This window comes from Cervus canadensis, chromosome 7 (genome assembly GCF_019320065.1).
Source record: "Cervus canadensis isolate Bull #8, Minnesota chromosome 7, ASM1932006v1, whole genome shotgun sequence".
In the NCBI taxonomy this organism is placed as follows: Eukaryota; Metazoa; Chordata; class Mammalia; order Artiodactyla; family Cervidae; genus Cervus; species Cervus canadensis.
In genome coordinates this window covers 33250471-33272485 of record NC_057392.1, presented here as the reverse complement: position 1 = coordinate 33272485, position 22015 = coordinate 33250471, and the positions used below count along the sequence as shown (strand labels likewise).

At 42.1% G+C, this 22015-nt stretch overlaps 1 protein-coding gene across 1 annotated transcript in view; it reads right to left on the bottom strand.

The window, feature by feature from the left end:
- KCNH8 (potassium voltage-gated channel subfamily H member 8) overlaps positions 1-22015 on the bottom strand; it is a 445720-nt gene that overhangs the window by 77130 nt on the left and 346575 nt on the right. Inside the window, exons 9-11 of the mRNA XM_043474814.1 lie at positions 19673-19872; positions 18581-18830; positions 11625-11839 (exon numbers count right to left, since the gene is read on the bottom strand). Of these exons, the coding sequence (XP_043330749.1) occupies positions 11625-11839; positions 18581-18830; positions 19673-19872 (665 nt within the window). The remainder of the gene's footprint in view (positions 1-11624; positions 11840-18580; positions 18831-19672; positions 19873-22015) is intronic.

The window sequence follows — 22015 nt, the reverse complement described above, 5'->3', positions numbered from 1 at the left end:
CTGAGCCTGCGCCCCACGCCCAGTGCCCGCGCCCCCGGAGTCTGCGCTTTGCAGCGGGGACGCCGCCACGAGAACGCGCTCCACCGGCGGGTAGCCCCGCTCTCCGCAGCTACAGAACAGCCTGCGCAGCCGCCAAGACCCAGCCGCGGAGAAATAAAACAAACAAATAAAAACTGTCAAAGGCACCAGATGTAATGCTGGACACAAGAGGACCTCAGATGCCTGAGACAACACTGAAAGACAGGCAGGAGTTGGAAGGCAGAAAATCTTGAAAGTCATGGTAAGAAGTCTGGTTTTTACTAACAGTTTGTGAGGGCCCACTGAAATACTTCAAGCAACTGAATGACATGATCCAATTTATATTTTGAAAGAGTTTCTCCCACAGACTTGAGGAAAGAGGCTGGTAAGGGTTTAAGAGTAGAGATAAGGATGAGGGCAAGGAGTCTGCACAGGGGATGCTCCCACACCCCACAACGCCACTTATTCAAGATACAGAAAAAAATTCTACATGCGTTTAGGATAAAAACTCTAGAAAAAATAGACACATAGGGAATGTGGGCTTCCCAGGTGGTGCTAGTGGTAAAGAATCCACCTGCCAATGTAGGAGATGTAAGAAATGTGAGTTCCTTCCCTGAATTGAAAAGAAGCCCTGGAGGAGGGCAGGGCACGCCACTCCAGTATTCTTGCGTGGAGAATTGCATGGACAGAGGAGCCTGGTGGGCTACAGTCCATAGAGTCGCAAAGAGTCACACAACTGAAGTGACTTAGCATGCATGTGACTTAGCAGCAGCAGCAGCAGCAGCATGCATGCACCCTCAACATCATAAAGTCCACATATGACAAATTCACAGCTTACACCATACTCTGGTGAAAAGCTGAAAGGTTTCCTTCTAAACTAAAGAACAAGATGACAAGGCCCACTCTCATCTCTTTTATTCAGCATAGTATTGGAAGTCCTAGATATGGCAATCAGAAAAGAAAAAGAAAAAAGTCATCTAAATTAAAGAAGAAGTAAAACTTTCACTATTTCTAGATAGCATATACTATATATAGAACTGTCCCCCCCCCCAAAAGCTGTTAGAACTAATAAATAAGTAAAGTAGCAAGATAAAAAATTAATATACAGAAATCTACTGCATACACTAATAACAAACTATCAGGAAGAGAAATAAAAGAAAACAATCCCATTTATACCTTCAACAAAGAGAATAAAATACTTAGGGATAAATTTAACCAAGGAGGTGAAAGACTTGTGTTTTAAAAACTGTAAGACATTGAGGAAAGAAAGATAACATGGACAAGTGGAAAATTATGCTGTGCTCATGGATTGATGGGGGCATCCCTGGCAGCTCAGTGGTAAAGAATCCACCTGCCAATGCAGGAGATACAAGCTTGATCCCTGGGGTGGGAAGATTCCCTGGAGAAGGAAATGGCAACCCACTCTAGTATTCTAGCCTGGAAGATCTCTGACAGAGGAGCCTGGTGGGCTACAGTCCATGGGGTTGCAAAACAGTCAGACACAACTGAGCAACTAAACAACGACAACAACATGGACTGGAAGAATCAATATCATTAAAATGGTCACACTACATAGAGTAATCTGCAGATACAATGCAATCCCTATCAGAATATCAATGACATTTTTCACAAAACTAGAATAAAAAAATCCTAAAATGTTTTTGTAACCACAAAAAGTCTCCAATAACCAATGCAATTTTGAGAAAGAGGAACAAAGCTGAAGATAATCATGCTCCCAGACCTGAAATTATGTTACAGACCTAGTAATCAAAGAGCACGGTGCTGGCACAGAAACAGACATAAAGCTCAAAGGAACAGAATAGAGAGCCAGAGGTCAGCCCACACATATATGGTCAATTAATCTATGACAAAGGAGGAAGGATTATTCAACAGGGTAAATGTCTCTTCAAAAAATGGTATTGTGTAAAGTGGACAGCTACAAGCAAAAAAATGAAATCGGATCACTTTTTTATACCTTATACAGAAATAAACTCAAAATGGACTAAAGATTTAAATGTAAGACCTAAAACTCCTGGAAGAAAGCAGTCAGGAACTTCTTTGACATCAATCTTAGCAGTATTTTTTTTTTTTTGATATGTCTCCTCAAGTAAAGGAAACAAAAGCAAAAGTAAACAAATGGGACTGTATTGTACTAAGAAGCTTTTACATGGGGAGGAGACTATCAACAAAACCAAAAGACAACCACTGAATGGGAGAAGGTATTTGTAAATTTTATTACAAATTATATATTATGATTATATTCTTTGCAGCCAAAGATGGAGGAGCTCTATAGTCAGCAAAAACAAGACCGGGAGCTGACTGTGGCCCAGATCATGAATTTCTTATTGCCAAATTCAGACTGAAATTGAAGAAAGTGGAGAAAATCACTAGACTATTCAGGTATGACCTAAATCAAACCCCTTATGACTATATAGTGGAAGTGAGAAATAGATTTAAGGGACTAGATCTGATAGACAGAGTGCCTGAGGAACTATGGGTGGAGGTTCATGACATTGTACAGGAGGAGACAGGAATCAAGACCATCCCCAAGAAAAAGAAATGAAAAAAAGCAAAATGACTGTCGGAGGAGGACTTACAAATAGCTGTGAAAAGAAAGGAAGTGAAAAGCAAAGGAGAAAAGGAAAGATATGCCCATTTGAATGCAGAGTTCCAAAGAATAGCAAGGAGAGATAAGAAAGCCTTCCTCAGCGATCAGTGCAAAGAAATAGAGGAAAACAATAGAATGGGAAAGACTAGAGATCTCTTCAAGAAAATTAGAGATACCAAGGGAATTTTTCATGCAAAAATGGGCACAATAAAGGACAGAAATGCTAGGGACCTAAGAGAAGCAGAAGACATTAAGAAGAGGTGGCAAGAATACACAGAAGAACTGTACAAAAAAGATCTTCGCAACCCAGATAATCATGATGGTGTGATCACTCACCTAGAGCCAGACATCCTGGAATGAGAAGTCAAGTGGGCCTTAGGAAGCATCACTATGAACAAAGCTAGTGGAGGTGATGGAATTCCAGTTGAGCTATTTCAACTCCTGAAAGATGATGCTGTGAAAGTGCTGCACTCAGTATGCCAGCAATGGTAACTCAGCAGTGGCCACGGGACTGGAAAAGGTCAGTTTTCATTCCAATCATAAAGAAAGGCAATGCCAAAGAATGCTCAAATTACCGCACAATTGCACTCATCTCACACGCTAATAAAGTAATGCTTAAAATTCTCCAAACTAGGCTTTAGCAACACGTGAACCATGAACTTCCAGATGTTCAAGCTGGTTTTAGAAAAGGCAGAGGAACCAGAGATCAAATTGCCAATATCTGCTGGATCATCGAAAAAGTGAGAGAGTTCCAATAAAACATCTATTTCTGCTTTCTTGACTATACCAAAGCCTTTGACTCTGTAGATAACAATAAACTGTGGAAAATTCTGAAAGAGATGGGAATACCAGACTACCTGACCTGCTTCTTGAGAAACCTGTATGCAGGTCAGGAAGCAACAGTTAGAACTGGACATGGAACAACAGACTGGTTCCAAATAGGAAAAGGAGTACGTCAAGGTTGTATATTGTCACCCTGCTTATTAACTTATATGCAGAGTACATCATGAGAAATGCTGGGCTGGAAGAAGCGCAGGCTGGAGTCAAGATTTCCGGGAGAAATATCAATAACCAGATATGCAGATGACACCACCCTTATGACAGAAAGTGAGGAAGAACTAAAGAGCCTCTTGATGAAAGTGAAAGAGGAGAGTGAAAAGGTTGGCTTAAAGCTCAACATTCAGAAAACTAAGATCATGGCATTCAGTCCCATCACTTCATGGCAAATAGATGGGGAAACAGTGGCTGACTTTATTTTTCTGGGCTCCAAAATCACTGCAGATGGTGGCTGCAGCCATGAAATTAAAAAGACGCTTACTCCTTGGAAGGAAAGTTATGATCACCCTAGACAGTATATTAAAAAGCAGAGACATTATTTTGCTGACAAAGGTCTGTCTGGTCAAGGCTATGGTTTTCCCAGTGGTCATGTATGGATGTGAGAGTTGGACTGTGAAGAAAGCTGAGCACTGAAGAATTGATGCTTTTGAACTGTGGTGTTGGAGAAGATTCTTGAGAGTCCCTTGGACTTCAAGGAGATCCAACCAGTCCATCCTAAAGGAGATCAGTCCTGGGTGTTCATTGGAAGGACTGATGCTGAAGCTGAAACTCCAATACTTTGGCCACCTGATGTGAAGAGCTGACTCATGGAAAAGACCCTGATGCTGGGAGGGACTGGGGGCAGGATGAGAAGAGGACGACAGAGGAGGAGATGGTTGGATGGCATCACTGACTCGATGGACTTGAGTCTGAGTAAACTCTGGGAGTTGGTAATGGACAGGGAGGCCTGGAGTGCTGTGGTTCATGGGGTCACAAAGAGTCAGACATGACTGAGCGACTGAACTAAACTGATTTGTAAATCATAATTCCAAGAAAGGATTGATACAAAAATATAGAAGGAATTCATATAACTCTATATCAAAACCCCAAACATCCCAATTAAACAATGGGCAGAAGACCTAAAACCAACAGGTTTCCAAAGAAGACATGCAGAAGGCCAACAGGCACATGAGAAGATGCTCAAATAACTATCACTGGCAAAATGAGCTGTCAGCTCACACCTGTAAGAATGCTTGTCATACAAGAAGACATAAATGACAGGTGTTGGCAAGGCTGTGGAGAAGAGGGAACCCTCAGGTGCTGTTGGTGGAAATTAAATGTAAATATGGCTCCTAAAGAAAGCAGTGTGGAAGCGACTCAGAAAACTTAAAATAGAAATACCAGGTGTGTGCTCAGTTGTGTATGATCCAACAATTCTGAGTATTTATCTGAAAATGAAAACACCAATATGAAAAGATATATGCACCCCTGTAATCACTGCAGCACTGCTGACTACAACCAAGACCAGGAAACACCTAGGTGTCCATCAATACATGCATGGATACAGAAGGCGTGGTGTGCTGCCAGTGGGATACTACTCAGCCATAAAAATGATAAGATCCCAGCCCTTGTAGCAGCAGGGCTGAACCTGGAGGGTATTTCGCTATGTGAAGTAAGTCAGGGAGGAAACACATTCTGTTTGATTTCACTTATAGGTAGAAGCTAAAGGAGAAAACAAAAGAACAAAACAGAATAAGACAGAAACACACTAGTGGTTGCCAGAGGGGAGAGGGTTTGGGTGTGGAATAAAAAGGTGAAAGGGGTTAAGAGGTAGAAACTTATGGCTACATGAAAAAAAAATAAACTTCTGGCCACAAACTAAATAAGTCACAGGGGTACAAGATTACACATGGGGGATATAGTCAATAATATTGCAATAACTTTGTGTGGTGCTGGATGGTTTATTGTAGTGATCATTTTACAAGATCTAAAAATACTGAATCACTATGTTGAACATCTTAATTTAATATTGTGTGTTAATTATAACTCAATTTAAAGACAAAGAATAGATACAGGGAGAACCATTACATCACTTTTTTCTGGTCATGGTCAGGGAGCAACGTCTCAGCGTGTAACTCCCCTCTTATACACAACCTACAGGCGGGTGAAAGCAAGTTGACTCTTTGTGAGTATGAAACTTTTTTATTTAATTATGTTTAACATACAGGTGTTATCTAATGCATGTGACCACTCTGGGAAGCTTTCCATTAATTGTGTCTATAAATGTGCTTGTTTCACTCAAGAGTCAAGACTATGGAGTGTGCAGTTTCGTAGCTACACTATCGAGGCCTGGTGCTTGGTGTGTGGAGAATGTATTGCTCAGGGGTTTGGAGTATTGAGATGAATCAACCCACCATAAACTACCCACACAGCATCAAAGACATCACAAGTGGAGAAGAACTGCTAAACGTGGGTGCTCCTCAAGGTGCTCTTGTCTCTGTTCAGGAATCTTCTCTAAATGTCGGTGTAACCTGTTGTGGAGATGGCATTTCCAGGACCCAGAGGCCACTGGCCCTCAGGATCCTAGGGAACTCTGTCCTGTTACTAAAGAGAAGGGGAGACTAAAGGAGGAGACTTTATTTTTTATGCTGATCAGATTATATGAAATAATTGAAAACCGAGGGAAAAAATGGACTAACCAACACACTTAAAATGTAATAAGCTTCCCATCAAAAAAATGGTCAGAAGACCTAAATAAACATGCCTCCAAAGAAGACACACCAACGGTCAATAGGCACACAAAAAGAGGCTCAATAGCACTAGTTATTAGAGAAATGCAAATCAAAACTACAATGAGGTATCATCTCACACCAGTCAGAATGGCCATCAGGAAAAAACTGCAGTCCATAAATGGTAAAGAGAGCGTGGAGAAATGGGAGCCCTCCTACACTGCTGGTGTGGGGGTGAAGTGGTGCAGCCACTGCAGAGAAGAGTCAGAAGGCTCCTTAAAAACTGAACTAGAGTCACCATAGGATCCAGCAACCCCGCTCCTTGGCATGTATCTGGGAAAGATGAAAACTCTAATTCAAAGAGATACACCCACCTCTGTTCACAGCAGCACCATTTACAATCGCCAAGATTTGGAAGCAACCTAAATGTCCGTCAACAGATGAATAAAAAAGATGTGGTATGTATAAGCAATGGAATACTACTCAGCCATAAGAATGAATAGAGTAACGCCATCTGCAGCACCGTGGATGGACCTGGAGGCTATCGTATGACATCGCTTACGTGTGCAATCTAAAAAAATGAAATGTATTTACAAAACAGAAACAGACACAGGGACAGAAAACAAACTGTGGAGACCAAAGGGAGAGTGGGAGGGATAAATGAGGAGTCTGGGATTAACAAACACACTGCACTATATATAAGATCAACAACAAGGACCTGCTACAGAACAAGGGAACCATACTCAGTATCATATGATAACCTGCACTGGAAAAGAACCTGAAGAGGAATACATACACATGTGTAACTGAATCACAGTTATACTGTGATTGTTGTATATCTGAAACTTTGTAAGTCAACTATACTTCAATTACTGCTGCTGCTAAGTCGCTTCAGTCGTGTCCGACTCTGTGCGACCCCATAGACGGCAGCCCACCAGGCTCCCCCGTCCCTGGGATTCTCCAGGCAAGAACACTGGGGTGGGTCGCCAGTGCCTTCTCCGATACTTCAATTTAAAAAATGGCAAAAAATTTCAGGACCTCCCTGGCAGTCCAGTGGTTAGGAATCCATGCTTCCACTGCAGGGGGCATGGGTTTGAACCCTGGTTGGAGAACTAAGATCCCCGTATGCCATGCAGCACAGCCAAAAAAATTTAAAAGAAAAAAAGAAAAGAATTTTATCGAGTAACCCCCGGTAAGGTAAAACTGGCATTGCTGTGTGTCGCTCCACAGCCACACCACAGGTCAGAGTCCATATGTCACACCCAGAAGGTATCTCATGCAGCCATATCAGTACCTGATCTTCCGTGTGTCAGCACTATTAATTTGGAAAACTTATTTTAGATGTTCTTCAGTCATTATTTATCTCAAAATTCTAATGTTAAGGCAAACTAAATTTCACAACCAACAACAGACGAGTCTGTGCTAAAATCAGTTTACCATGAGAAGCTGTGAAGCAAATTTCTCATAATCTCCATAGACAGAAATAGCTAAATTAATCTATGTCATTATTGGGGTCATCAGGAGAAATGAATAAGGGCAAACATATAAAATATACTGAGTGCATAAAATGAGTAATTAGCATGAGGTCAGACAGTGCTAGCTTGCCTTTTCACAAACTCAGAACATATTTTATACATTTTAATTAACTGGATGAGCTGCCTCTCTAAAGTTACACAATTCATCAGAGTTCTAGATTCATAGCTTACTGTGACGTGCATACGTTTTGACTATCTCTTAAAACGCTTTCTTTGTTTTTATTTCAAAATGGGTTGACGATCAGCCTACTGTTTATCCAGATATTCTGGTAATGCTGTCTGTCACCTGATAATTTATAAGCACTTGTGAGAGAAGGTATATATCCAGAAGGCAAAATCAGAAAGACACAAACCAATCAAAGAGAGAGTTAAAATGTATCAGACACAGTGGGGAATCTGGGGATGAAGCAGAGGATGAAGACAGGAGAGGAGGGGAGAGCAGAGATAAAGGGCTGAACAGCGTGGCAGAGTGGCCATAGGAGCTTTAAGAGCAAGGATACAGAGTGAAGTTATATTCACACTGTTTGCATTTCCATGATGCAAATGTTCCTCCTTCTAGAATCCATAACTTTCACAAAGGATTCAACTCACCAGAAACTCTGTGTGATTGGATATTTTTGCTTGTGTGGGTGTGGAAATTAAGGAGAGGGGCTGGGTCCACCTTGGTCTGACACCAGAGCAGTTGCAGCCATGGTCATAGGTAATCGTCAGAATAGAACCCCCACACCCCGCCAAAGTCACAGTATCCTTAGAAATAGCCTAAGAGTCTACATATATGCATCAATGGGAAAAAGACCGAGGGAGGGGATATACGCATACATACAGCAGAAACTAATACAACATTTAAAGCAATTATACCCCAATAAAAAAAAATAGCACAAGACTTCTCCCCCAGAGAATAAAATTATTGGTAAGTATGGTCCAAGTTTACCTAGCCTTTAGAAGGCATAGCAACCCAGGATCTTGGTGGTTTTGTCGCTAAGTCATGTTGGACTCTTTGCAACTCCAAGGACTGTGGCCTGCCAGGCTCCTCTGTCCATGGGATTCTCCAGGCAAGAATACTGGAGTGGGTTGCCAGGCCCTCCTCCAGGGGATCTTCCCAAATCAGGGATAGAACCCACATCTCCTGCGTTGCAGATTGTCTCCTGCATTGCAGGTGGATTCTTTACCAACTGAGCCACCAGGATCTTGAATATAGTGTACATATAAATTTTGAGTGATACAAGATGAGGAACTATATAAAATAAAGATTTCAAAAATAAATAAAGATTTCAGAGCTCCGGTTCCCATTTGCCCTTAACAATGTAGCTCAGAAGGGGTTCTCTGTTGTTTCAGCTATAGTGAAATAGCTAATATTGAGCTAAAAATAATTATAAAACTGGACAAAACATAAAATAACAATTTAAAAAGCAAAGGAGAACAGCCAACTCAGGTCAGACTTGAAGGGCTATGACCCCTGAGAAAATGGAAGGCCATGAGTATGTAGGCCAGAATCCTGGAATGGGTGACCTTTCCCTTCTCCAGGGGATCTTCCCACCCCAGGGATTGAACCCAGGTCTCCCGCATTGTGGGTCCGAGGGTCACGTTTATCCAGGTGTCTTTCTGAGGGAACCTATGGCTTCACTGTGAGGCCGCATAGAGTAGAAGAGAAAGGAACAGTCTTCCTGGAGGAACGCCATCCATGTGTCCCCAGACTTCCGGGATCTGAGGAGTGAACCCAGAGAGGAGGCTTCTCCCGTGGTCCCCAGGGGTCAGCCAGCTCCTCACTTAGGTGCACGGGGCAGTCTCCAAGAAGCCCAGGGATTCGGTTCCCGCGTGATGCTCGGGAGGCGCAGGCGGGAGGTCAAGGCGTGTCAAACAGGAGGAGCTTTGGGGAACACCCAGGGAGTTTAGCTGAGGTTCTGAAACATGTCTTAGGACTGAGAGCTGTACCACCAGGGTCGGCGCAAAACCAAAGCAGGTCAACCTAACAAAGCCGAGGAGGAACTGTAGACAGGACGAAAGCGATTTGTTGGGTGATCTCTGCCTGTCCCAGGAAAACATAGCCCTACTAGAAGGAAAATAATAGGAACCCTTTTTTCATGGGTGGCTCAGATGGTAAAGAGTCTGCCTACAGTGTGGGAGACCTGGGTTCGATTCTTGGGTCAGGAAGATCCCCGCGAGAAGGAAATGGCAACCCACTCCAGCATTCTTGCCTGGAAAATCCCATGGAAGGAGGAGCCTGGCAGGCTACAGTCCATGGGGTTGGAAAGAGTCGGACATGACTGAGCGACTTTACTTTTTTCATAAACAACATCTACACTGAAGGAAAGTCATGATATCTGTTTGAAAAATAGTAGGGGAGGGCAAGTGACCTCAAAAGCAAAAAAACAAAACCCCAAAAGAAATAACAGATAAAGAAAACAGTCTCACTGGCCGTTCAGACACTGGAGGCGTAAAATCACTGTGATGAATGTTTCAGCAAAGACAAAAAGAGGATTAAAAAATGGATTAAAGGTAAGACTCTTTAAACGTAATTGAATGAAACAAAACTTGGGGTTGAGAGCCAATATTTTCCATTTGTCCATGTTGAGGACATGTTAGCTATTTCTTTGCTAGTGGTAAAGAATCTGACTGCCAATGCAGGAGACGTGGGGTTCAATCCCTGGGTCAGAAAGATACCCTGGAAGGGGATATATATATATATGTGGGTTGCTATATAACCCATGGCAACCCACTCCAGTATTCTTGCCTGGAAATTTCCATGGACAGAGAGGCCTGTGTGTGTGATCACACACATGTTACTTAACCATTCTGCACCTGTTTTCCATCCTGTAAAATCTGACTGACACTTAGCTTCAACAGTGGCTTTCGGCACTAGATAAAATGTTTTACACTGACAGAGTCCTTAACACAAAAAGTTTTGAAATAAATATTTACACCTCCTTTGCTGTTTGCCACCATCCATGGAGAGATGTGCACATTCAAATCCGGTAATCCTGAACTTCAGAAAGGGGTACCACCTACGTTCTGCCTGCCATTTGATATCCTCAACCAAGAGGAAGTCATACAACTTGGATTCCTTCTTTCCCGATAATCTGGAGGATGCTGATGACGATGTCCCCACAATATGGGTTAGCCAAAACAAGAGCCTCGCTTCTTAAACCCTTAGGGGAAAAATTGAGTATAGTAAGTATGTGGGTCAGAGCTGAAGGCAGCAGATGAAGGCGTCTGCTGATAGAGAGCGATATACATACATGCTCTGGCCTGCCTTCCAACAATCATTCCTATTAAGTCATTTGTCTCTGACACATTTAATGAAGTCATGTTCACGAGCGGCTTAATCACAGGACACAGTTTGGTACATATTTGACAGGAAAGCTGTTTGTATAAATGAAACATGTAGCAAATATATAATTTCATAAAATTTTCATTATGCTTCCAGGGTGACAACCTTGGGTTTGAATCCTCTCATACATATTTACTCATTTTAAGATAGACTGTTTTGAGTCACGGTTAACAAATAAAAAGATATTCTTAAGCAAAATGCACGTCAAGCCAGTGGAGTAGGGAATACACACGCATGCAGCAAGCTCCGAACCATATACCCTATCTGGAAATCTTTAAGTTCAGGAGAAATCACACCTCTCTAGCTAAATATTATATGTCCCTGACATTCATCCTGGTTATAAGCAAAGAAAATAAACAAGAAAAAAATTAAGAGAACTCCTCCATAAATCATACTTTTCTAAAATATTGATAACATGCTCCCGGTTTGACTCCTGGCTAATTACCTAATTGCTCAATTAGTGACTGGACAGTTCCACCTTATCTGCTCAGAGACTTTTTGAAGTGAGGTCAGAACAGTTCTTTGCTGTTATAAATGATCTCCAGGCCCTGTGTGTTTGGGTCTCAGCAGGAATTAGAAGGGAGACTTACATCACTCTCGTGACCTTCTCGAAGGTTGTATGTGAGGTCATGCTGAATGTCTTCCACAAATTTGTGAGCGTATTCTGGGTAAAGGTCCAGCACCTCAAAGAGCCCTTTGAGGATGATACACTGGAGATCGCAGTAGGTTAGCGCCTTCACATCCGCGTTGGTCTTGATCACTTGGTCCTTAATTGATAGATTGGCTCCAATTAAATCTCCTTTCCCTTGAAACAGTGAGAAAAGAGACATGTCGCTTGAAAGACGTCATTTGATTTACAGTCTTCGTTTCTCTGAAATTGCACTCAAAGGGGAGAGGAACCTTTATCTGGGGCAGGGTTTCTCAGCCTCGGCAGGGTTGAGATTTGGGGCCCCATCATTCTGTACAGGGTGGAATCTTCAGTGGCATCTCACATCACCCACCCCCAGAGATAACAGCCCCAAGTATCTGCAGACATTGCCAAACGTCCCTTGGTACTCTGAACCATACCCAGTCGAGAAAACTCTTCTCGAGAATAAAGCCTAGGAGACGGGGAGTTAGAAATCGTAGGTCACACATGGGCTCACGTCAGGTGCCCCACAGGATTCGGTAAACAACTTTAGACAAAGCAGTTGAGGTTTTTGGTCACAACTGCTTTAATTATTCAAAGGAAATAATAATGCCTCAGTTTTTCTGAGTAAAAATGTTTCGGGATTTTGAAGTAAGACCATCAAGAGGTATATTAATCATGTTGATTCTAATACTTTGGACAATAATATAAGCATCACCATCTGCTTTCTAATACATTCCAGTTGTTTTATTTATCTCTGAACACGTCTGCAAGACGGGGGGCGGGTGTGAAGGGGGAGAGTCGAGAGGCGAAGGCAACTCCTGGGCATCGTGAACAGTGAAATCTACTACATAAAAATGCAGAACATAAAAAAGGGCACAGTTCTAATGCTCCGTGACAGTGTGAAAACCCCATTTTCTCCAGCAAGAAAAGAAAGTGAATAAATAAAAACTGTGAGCCCTTCCACTGCAGGAGAAAGGGTCTGACACGACTTTGTTCACATTCTCTCACCCCAGCGCCAGCACCTCTGATATTTGTCTGTAACACCTCTGCCCATCGGTCTTAAACTGGGACCCAGCTTATCTCCTTGAGTTTGCTGATTAGATCATATTGGACAATTTCTCTGAATCTTAAAATTTTGAACTTGATTTGAATCAGTCTAACCTAGCAGGAAGGTGAGCATAATTGTAAGTGCTGGCAAAGAGCTGATTACAGCATCAGTTTTATTTTAGACAGAGCCATTAATGCACTCAGCGTCCGTGTGAGAAATCTGAAAGGAAATTCATTCAGTTCTCAGACAAGCTGAGGTTAAAAGCTGAGGTAATATGACCAAGTTCACAAAGAACACTGGCCTTGGACTCAAGGCTACAACTCAGGAGTTTCTGCTTTATCTTTGTTCTCAAACATTATCATGCCTGTGCTTTATTTTTCCAAATGGTCACTTTGTTCCATTTTGTAGGGAACCAACAGCCAACAATTTGCCAGCCAAAACCCACCAAGCAAATAATATCTTTGGAATGTTGTAGAACAAACTGTCCCAACCATTCTTCATTCAATTAATTTTTAAACTTCTAAATGTTTATTTTTTATTTTGCTCAGAATTTCTGGAAACAGTTCCTGGCATGCAGGAGGCTTCAATAAAAGTCTGTTTTATTGAACTTGACAGTAAAAGGAGATGTGCCAACTTATCCATGAATATCTGAGACATTCATAAGTATTTGTGGCAGACCAAAAACTCAAATTATTGAATTATTTCTAGGTATTATCTTTTTAAAACCTTGAAATCGAGCCTATTTGGCAGAAGAAAAAAGACTAAACTCTATATTTATAGACACTGAGAGAATAAATAGCACATGGTGCTGAAGAATTTATTGTCAGCAATACTAACTTGGCAATTTTTTCTTCTTGCGTGTTTTGTTAGAAATCTAAATTAATGCTCAAAAATTCAAAGTCAAGTCCTGATGTAAAATGTAAATATGGCCAGGCTGGACTGAATACAGCACATTTTCAAGTTTTATATGCTGAGGCTGCTTGGCCACTCAGTCGTGACCGGCTCTGTGTGACCCCGTGGACTGCAGCCCGCCAGCCTCCTCTGTCCACGGGATTCTCCAGGCAAGAAGACTGGAGTGGGTTGCCATGCCCTCCTCCAGGGGATCTTCCCGACCCAGGGATCAAACCCAGGTCTCCTGCATTGCAGGCAGATTCTTTACTGCTGAGCCACTGGGGAAGCCCCAAGCTTTGCATCCCTGAGGAGAATTTACCTTGACGCACCAGGCTGCCATGATGAGAATTCACATTTTCTATTGGTGTTTGGAAAAACGTTAGGGTCATCCTACTCTTGTTCCTTGAGTGGCCATGGAACAGTGATTTCAGCCACAAAGGCCCCAGCATCTTGCTAACTTGGCATCCTAGAAAGAATTCTGGTTTTTCATCTATTCAGTGGATATTTATAGATCGCTGACCTGTGTGCTGGGCCTTGTGTGGAGCCTAATTTTCACCCTCACTAATTTTACAACTTTGTGGATTACTCACTATCTAGATTTAGAGCCTAGATCTAAGTTTCTTAATTACTCTGGGCTTCAGTATCCTTATTTCTAAAGGAAGAGAAGGTTTTTGTGGTCCCTTGCAGTCTCTACTGGGGCTTCCCTGGTAGCTCAGCTGGTAAAGAATCCACCTGCAATGCAGAAGACCCTGGGACAATTCCTGGGTCGGGAAGATCCCCTGGAGAAGGGATAGGCTACCCACTCCAGTATTCTTGGGCTTCCCCGGTAGCTCAGATGGTGAAGGATCTGCCTGCAATGCGGGAGACCTGGGTTCAATCCCTGGGTTGGGAAGATCCCTGAGGAGGGCATGGTAATCCACTCCAGTATTCTTGCCTGGAGAATCCCATGGACAGAGGAGCCTGGTGGGCTGCAGTCCACGGGGTTGCAGAGTCAGACACGACTGAGCAACTAAGCCCAGCACAGCACACAGTCTCTATTACCCAGAATTCAGTTTCTGATATTTACTAATCAGTAATTCTTCCATTGGGCGAAAAAAAAAAGTCGATGGGAGGCATCTGCAAACCTTCCTGGTTAGAGCCATAACTTATGTTTAATTGTAATTAGGCAGACTAACGCCATCTGAGAGCAGCGCATTCACTGGAGCTTTGTCATCTTCCGTTAAATCACAGTGAAGACCTTGGTGGGAAAACACAATTACTGGGACATGAAATGAAGGTGTGCAGGCAAACAAATTCTATACCTGTAACAAATCCCTGCCTCTCTATCAACTGCATCAGATTAAGAGATGCCGTCAACAATTGATTAGACAATGGAATTGCTTGAATAAATTTTGACTTGACAGGTGCTTGGTGATAGGTTTCCTTTACAATATTATGTATTAATTCATTTTGTTGGCAGAGTGAACATGTATTAAATATCTATGTTTAAGCAATGTGCTAAAGTTTATCAGAGTCAATATTGATTTATATTGGCTGATAAGACAATACTACCATAGGAAAAGTAAAACAGTTGATCTCCATTAAGATAATGTTAATCACAGAGAGAAAATATTAATAATTTATTATATTTGTTTGGGCTTGGTCCTGATACCACATAGGCATGTTTAGAAGGGCCACATGCATTTAATCACTTTTAAGAAGTACAGGGTACCAGCAAAGATGTGAAAATGTTAAATATAGGCAGCTCAAGTGATGGAGGAAATCAGGGCCGGAGGCACAAGGCAATGGCTTAAGCATTTTAGTTGTTAGTACAGGCCACCAGGCTTCCCCGGTGGCTCAGATGGTAAAGCGTCTGCTTGCAACGCAGGAGACCTTAATTCGATCCCTGGGTGGGGAAGATACCCTGGAGATGGAAACGGCAACCTACTCCAGTATTCTTGCTTGGAAAATCCCATGGACGGAGGAGCCTGGCGGGTTACAATCCATGGGGTCACAAAGAGTCAGACACAGCTGAGTGACTTCATTTTCTTTCAGAAGTTTTTTTGAAAGAAGAAAATCCAACAGAATCGTGTATTACAAACAATTGTATTTACATTGAAGCTGTCAAATTTGTACCTACTGTGATGTAATATCAGGGATAATGCCCTCATATTCCATTCCTGGAATTGTTGCTAGTTACCAAATTTAAACATTCAGCACAATTATGGAAAAACCCATAATATATACATCTGAAAATGCTGCATTAATTTACTTACATATATATCAAACCGTAAGTTGCTAGAAAAATAACTAAATGCCCTTTTATTTTTTATTTTGATTAATTTTTATGGGATTATAGTTGTTTTACACTGATGTGCTAGTTTCAGGTGGAAGTAGAATGAATCAGTTATACATATTCGCATATCCACTCTTTTTTGGGTTTCTTTCCCATCAAGGTCACTACAGAGCACTGGATGGAGTTTCCTGAGCTGTACCACAGACCCTCACTGGTCATCGTTTTCACATACGGCAGTGGGCACAGGTCACTCTTAGTCTCCCGATTTATCCCTCCTTCCCTTTTTCCCCTGTAACCAGAAGTTTGTTTTCTAGGTGGGTGTCTCTGTTTTGTAAATAAGGTCATTTGTACCAGTTTTTTTAAGATTCCACATATAAACGATATCCTGTGATATTTATTTCTTTGTCTGACTTATTTCACTTGGTATGACAATCTCTGAGTCCATTCATGTTGATGGAAATGGCACTAAATGCCCTTTTAAAAGCAGGCCGTGTCAACAGGCAGGCTACAAAACTTACAGTGGTACTAAGGAAACCCACAGAAAAATATTTTATGATTGGAGCAAGGTTTTCGAAGCAAATTTTCAAAGGATTCTCACTTTTAATTTTGAATAAAACATGATGGAATGACAGGTTTTTAACTTCATCGAGTGGATAAATGGGCAGGAAAGAGTGTTCAATTCTCCTCTTTGAAAACACACGTATATAGAGGCTCACCCTCACACCGATAACAAGCTGGCCACACCGAGCCCAGCTTGTTGCTACTTTATTTAGTCACTATTCCAGGCCTTTCTATCAAGGAGAAAACCACAGGACTCCCCAGCAGTCCAGTGGTTGAGGCTCCACCCTCCAGGGCAGCCGGTTCCAGCTCTATCCCAGTCAGGGAGTGAAGATCCCACACGCCTTGTGGCCAAAAAGCCAAAACATGAAAGAGAAGCAATATTGTAACAAATTCAATAAAGATTCTTTTTTAAGTGGTCCACATCGAAACAAAAAAAAAGGAGAAAAATATAAGGGGGTAAATTAAGAGTTGAATCCAAACTTTGGAAGGCAAGCCCCACCTCTCCTCTGATAAGTGGTCAACGGAAGTCATCAGGAAGCAGAGAAAAGCATGTCAGTGTTTCATCCCCAGCTGCCTCCATCTCTGCACCTCTAACTGGGATCATCACAGCAGCCTAATAGGGCTGCAAGATTGGAATTGGATAGTGGACACATAACACTCGGCTCATATCAGGGAAGCAATCAGTGTTAGTTCTCATCCAAAATAGAACCTATCCTGAAGCTTACACTGAAAATTGACTGACTGCATACTTACAATGGTCACAGAGAATAAAAGGCATTGTTTAAGACATAGAGAACAGACTTCTGGACATGGCAAGAGGGGAGACAGTGAGATGTATGGAGTAACATGGAAACTTACATGACCACATGTAAAATTGACAGCCAACAGGAATTTGCTGTAAGTTGCAGGAAACTCAAATGGGCTCTGTATCAGCTAGAGGGGTGGGGTGGGGCGGGAGGTTAAAGAAGGAGGGGACATGTGTATACCTGTGGCTGATTCATGTTCAGGTTTGACAGAAAACAACAAAATTCTGTAAAGCAATTAGCCTTCAATTAAAAAATGAATTAATTTTTAAAAAAGCATTGTGTAGAGGGGGAAAGTGTACTGGACAGTCTGAAGACCGAGGTTAGCTTTGATCTTGGGGAAAAAACACACCTCTCATCTGTCTCTTCATGTTAGGAAAACTTAACGAAGGTCCCACATGTGAAAATATTTTGTAAAGAGTTAAGTTCTCCATAAAATTAGGTTCTTGAATATGAAAATTTAAAAAAATGAAAAATGCTGCATTAGTCACTTTTAATTGACATAAATTCTAAACACTGGGGTTCTGCACTGGCGTTCAAAATATATTGTTTACCTGTTTACCTGATTCATTCATAGACCCTCAAGAAATATGAGCTGAAAAGATAAACAAATGAAAATGATTTTTAAAAGAGGTACACATAAAATTGTATCAATAGATAGGAACTTTTCTACATTAACCCTGCATGTCATCTGTTGTTAGCTGACCTTTACATTTCAACAAACACTGACTGCATCTTAATAGTTGAAGTCAACTTGTGATACAAAATCTTCACAAATTGTTCTGTGAGTTTTCTTTGAGGGAGAAAAATTAGCCTATCATCACCTTGAAGTGTTGCATTAATGATTGCTACAAGAACTTATTCTCAATATGCATTCATTTTTGTGCTATTTCTAGCACAGATAAAACAATTTTCAATGTTCTTTTCTGAATGGATTCTCCACAAAAATGTAGAAACATTCTTAAAACAGCAGCTATTTCACCAAGAGGCAGTGCACGTCATCATTCATAACCTGGCTTTAGGAATCAAACAGAACTGTGTTCATTCTCTTGCCACGTTATTTGGGAGAAATTAAGTTAACTATTATTTACTCACTAGTAAAATAGGGACAATATGGCTTTTTAGTAAGAGTCAAAACAGGTGCTGAATATAACAGCACAGTGCAAACTCTATATGGCATAACAACAATTATAATAACTTGGCAGATTGAACTCATGTCCTGAATCGACATACTCATCCCTAATTTTCCTTCTCTCGGTCACAAGTTTCCCCCCCTTTTCATCTCCTTAATTAATACTTCAGAGTAGGATTTCAGGGGGCTTTTCAGGAAGACCCACCGAGAATGGCCAGCACCATGCTGTCCTTAAGGACCTCCATGGAGCCCGAGCACACGAAGTAGATGGCCTGCAGGGCGTCCCCCTGGCGCAGCAGGTACTCGCCGGGCGCGCAGAAGGAGGTCTTGATGTGCAGGGACAGCGAGCGCAGGCAGCCCCGGCTGGCGCACTCGAACAGGGACAGCTGCAGGATCTCCTTGTTCAGGTGCATGGTGATGTCGGAGCGGAGCTCGTCTGGGAAGTCCTTCAGAAGCTGCCGGAGAGGAGGAAAGAGGGGGTCCAGCTGGGGGGCGGTCTCGTGAAGCTGCCTGACTGCAGGGCCCTTTCCCCACTGTTTGACCAACCAGAGGGCAGAAGAGGAAGCTACATGTACGAATAATCCCAGATTTCTGTGACTGTGACCCCGGCTGTGTGCTCCTGACTAATCAGCTATTAGTAAGTCTGGAGAAAGACAATCAATTAATAAAAGACTCTAGAATGAAACATATTGTACTTCTTGGCTTGCTTCTGACAGACACTTAACTCAGGACAGAAGATATGGAGTTTGGGCCCTCGAGTGTTTCCTCCGCTGTCCTGCTCATCTGAAGAGAGGAAAAACCAAATAAGCACTTAAAAATATTGATGGCTGGCTTTGTTGACGGGTTGGTGGAATGGTTGCTTGACTTATAGGATACCTACAGTGGTGGTCCAGGGTGTTTCTGGATGTCCAAACATAACATGTTTGCAGAAAAATGCATTTTTTTTACTTTGTTGGTTTTAAAGGTAAACATTACCTTGATTAATCTAATAGTCCATGATTATACCATTCAACTGTCCTAAGAATTGGTTCCTCCAAAGAGGGTCAGTGAGAATGAAAATATGTCTATCTGACTGGCCGAAGCTACTGTGAAACACTGGCCGATCCAGTGACATCATGAAAACGTAAGCAAGACCAGACGAAAGAACACCTGTGGGGGTCATGAGAGGTTAAAGGTAAAGAGACAAAGAAGTCGGTGGGTGTGTGCCTCACTTCTTAGACCTGCACTAAAGCACTTGCTTTTACCTTAGGATATGTGCTTTCTGCCTGAAAACGGCCACAGGAGAAATTCACGTTACCTCGTTGGAGTCTATGCCGTTGTTGACTGACCAGGTTGTCTGGAAATACTCCAGCATCCTCTGCTTGAGCTGCTGGGGCAGGTGGTGGACGCGGATGAAGTCCTTCAGATCCTTGGTCCTGGTGTGATAGAGGGACCACCTGGAGTACATCCTCTGGATGATCGCCGTCACATTTCCAAACACCAGGGCGTGCATCAAGGCTGAGGAGACACGCCACACATCACGGGTGGGGGGGCTGCCTCCTCACCTGCAAACCTGCAGGCTATAGATCCGGATCCGTGCAGCCTGCCTGTGTGGGCACCGTGTCACAGCTACTTTTTAAGTGAAAATCACAGAATTTTATTAAGATAAAGGCTGTAAGTTGAAGCTGACTTAGCTAGATAGGTATCTAAATTTTATAATGAGTTTGCTTTTCAGCGCATGGACCCTTTGTATGCTTGATATCATACTCCTTGACTAGCCAATTTTCGAAGAGACAAGAAACCATGATTTAAAACATTTTAATCTGTGAGCAAAGGGTACTTCAAGCTTTGCCTACTCATACGTGGTGAAGAGGAGAGACTTGTTTATAAAATGGATTTTAGTGGAGCATGCAGCTGTCATGACTTCCCTGATACAGTAAGTTAACTGAGATAGTTAACCCGTTCACTGGTTACACTTAGTACACTGAATCTTGGCACATATGGGATTTCTCCTCCTTAAATATCTTGTAATTTACTTAACTTCATGAATTATGATTCACATTGAATAAATTATTTTAAAAAGATTTCAGTAATCCTAGATTCTGATAATAATAGAAAGTATTAGAAAAAACATACATATTTTTCTTCTTGGCCTCACCATGCAGCATGTGGGGTCTTAGTTCTCCCTACCAAGGACTGAACCTGTGCCCCCTGCAGGGGAAGCACAGACTTAACCACTGGACTCCAGGGAAGTCCCAGGAAAAGTTATTATTGAAAGAAACCTGGACTATAGTAGTTACCAAGCAAATATTAGCCGGGTAAATTAATTAACCCACTCTAACGACCATGTTTCTACCTATATTAGAAGACTATTGTCAAGCACTCATTCAGCCATAAACATACCTAACCCTGAATACACAACTCTGAGAGATGAGAGCGTAACGCACGCTGAGAGTATAATACGTGTTCAGTCAGACTATGACACAGCTATTCTGATACAGGCATTTTGGGGCAGCCACTTTGCCAAAGGATGCATCCTGATTTAGTCATTTCGATTCCATGTAGCTTGATCAGACTAAAAATATCTTTTGAAAAACAGTCAATAATATGAAAAATAGACCCCCTTTGACCCACACTTAATCTGTTGGCTACCACTCCGGCTATGACAAAAACTTTTGTTTTGTACTCTATTCAACATCTGCATTATTCTAACAGTTGGGTATAGTTGTGTAGAGGTGCATGTGTCCTAAGTTGCCTCAGTCATGTCTGACTCTGTGTGATCTTATAGACTGTAGCCCGCCAGGCTCCTCTGTCCGTGGGATTCTCCAGGCAAGAATACTGGAATGGGTTGCCATGCCCTCCTTCAGAGGATCTTCCAGACCCAGGGACTGAACCCATGCCTCTCATGTCTCCTGCATTGGCAGGCTGGTACTTTACCACTAGCGGCGCCTGGGAAGCCCATAGTTGTGTAGGTATGATGAGATGATTTTAATAATTTCATAGAATAAGCTATCAAGTTAGGGCCTTATAGTTTTATTACAATAACAATTACATTTCAAAAGTAAGTCTATAATAAAAAACTGGGTTAACCTTTATGAGAATATTAGTCTCTTCCCCAAAGCCATCATTTGAAATTAGTTTTAGGATATTAAATGTGACACATTTATATTAATAAAGACTCCAAAAAAGATGTTAGAAATGTAATTGAGTATTTCCTGGGCAATCTGAACCCCAGCTCTCTAGTTGCTTTAATTGTAAGGGTGACAGATATTAGAAACTCTGAGACCATTTAAGGAGCAAAGAATCGACAGAGAAAAGCAGGAGTGGTGCGTCGAGCCCTTGCTGCCCTTCTGAGGAGAGCTGGATGGTCTGTGAATGTGTGACTCCTGTTTCGATGAGGTCTCTTGGTCAGACAGTACTTTTTTTTTAATTGGCATGTACTTGCGTGACAAGGTTGCAGTAGTTTCCACTGCACAGCAAAGCGAATCAGCTCTGTGGGACACGTGTCCCTTCTTTTTTGGATTTCCGTCCCGTTTAGATCTCCATGAGCACTGAGCAGACTCCCCTGGACTGTGTAGGTTCTCATGGGCTGTCTGTTTTAGCGTAGCAGTGTATACACATCAATCTCAACCTCTCACTTCATCCCACTCCCCTCCGCCTT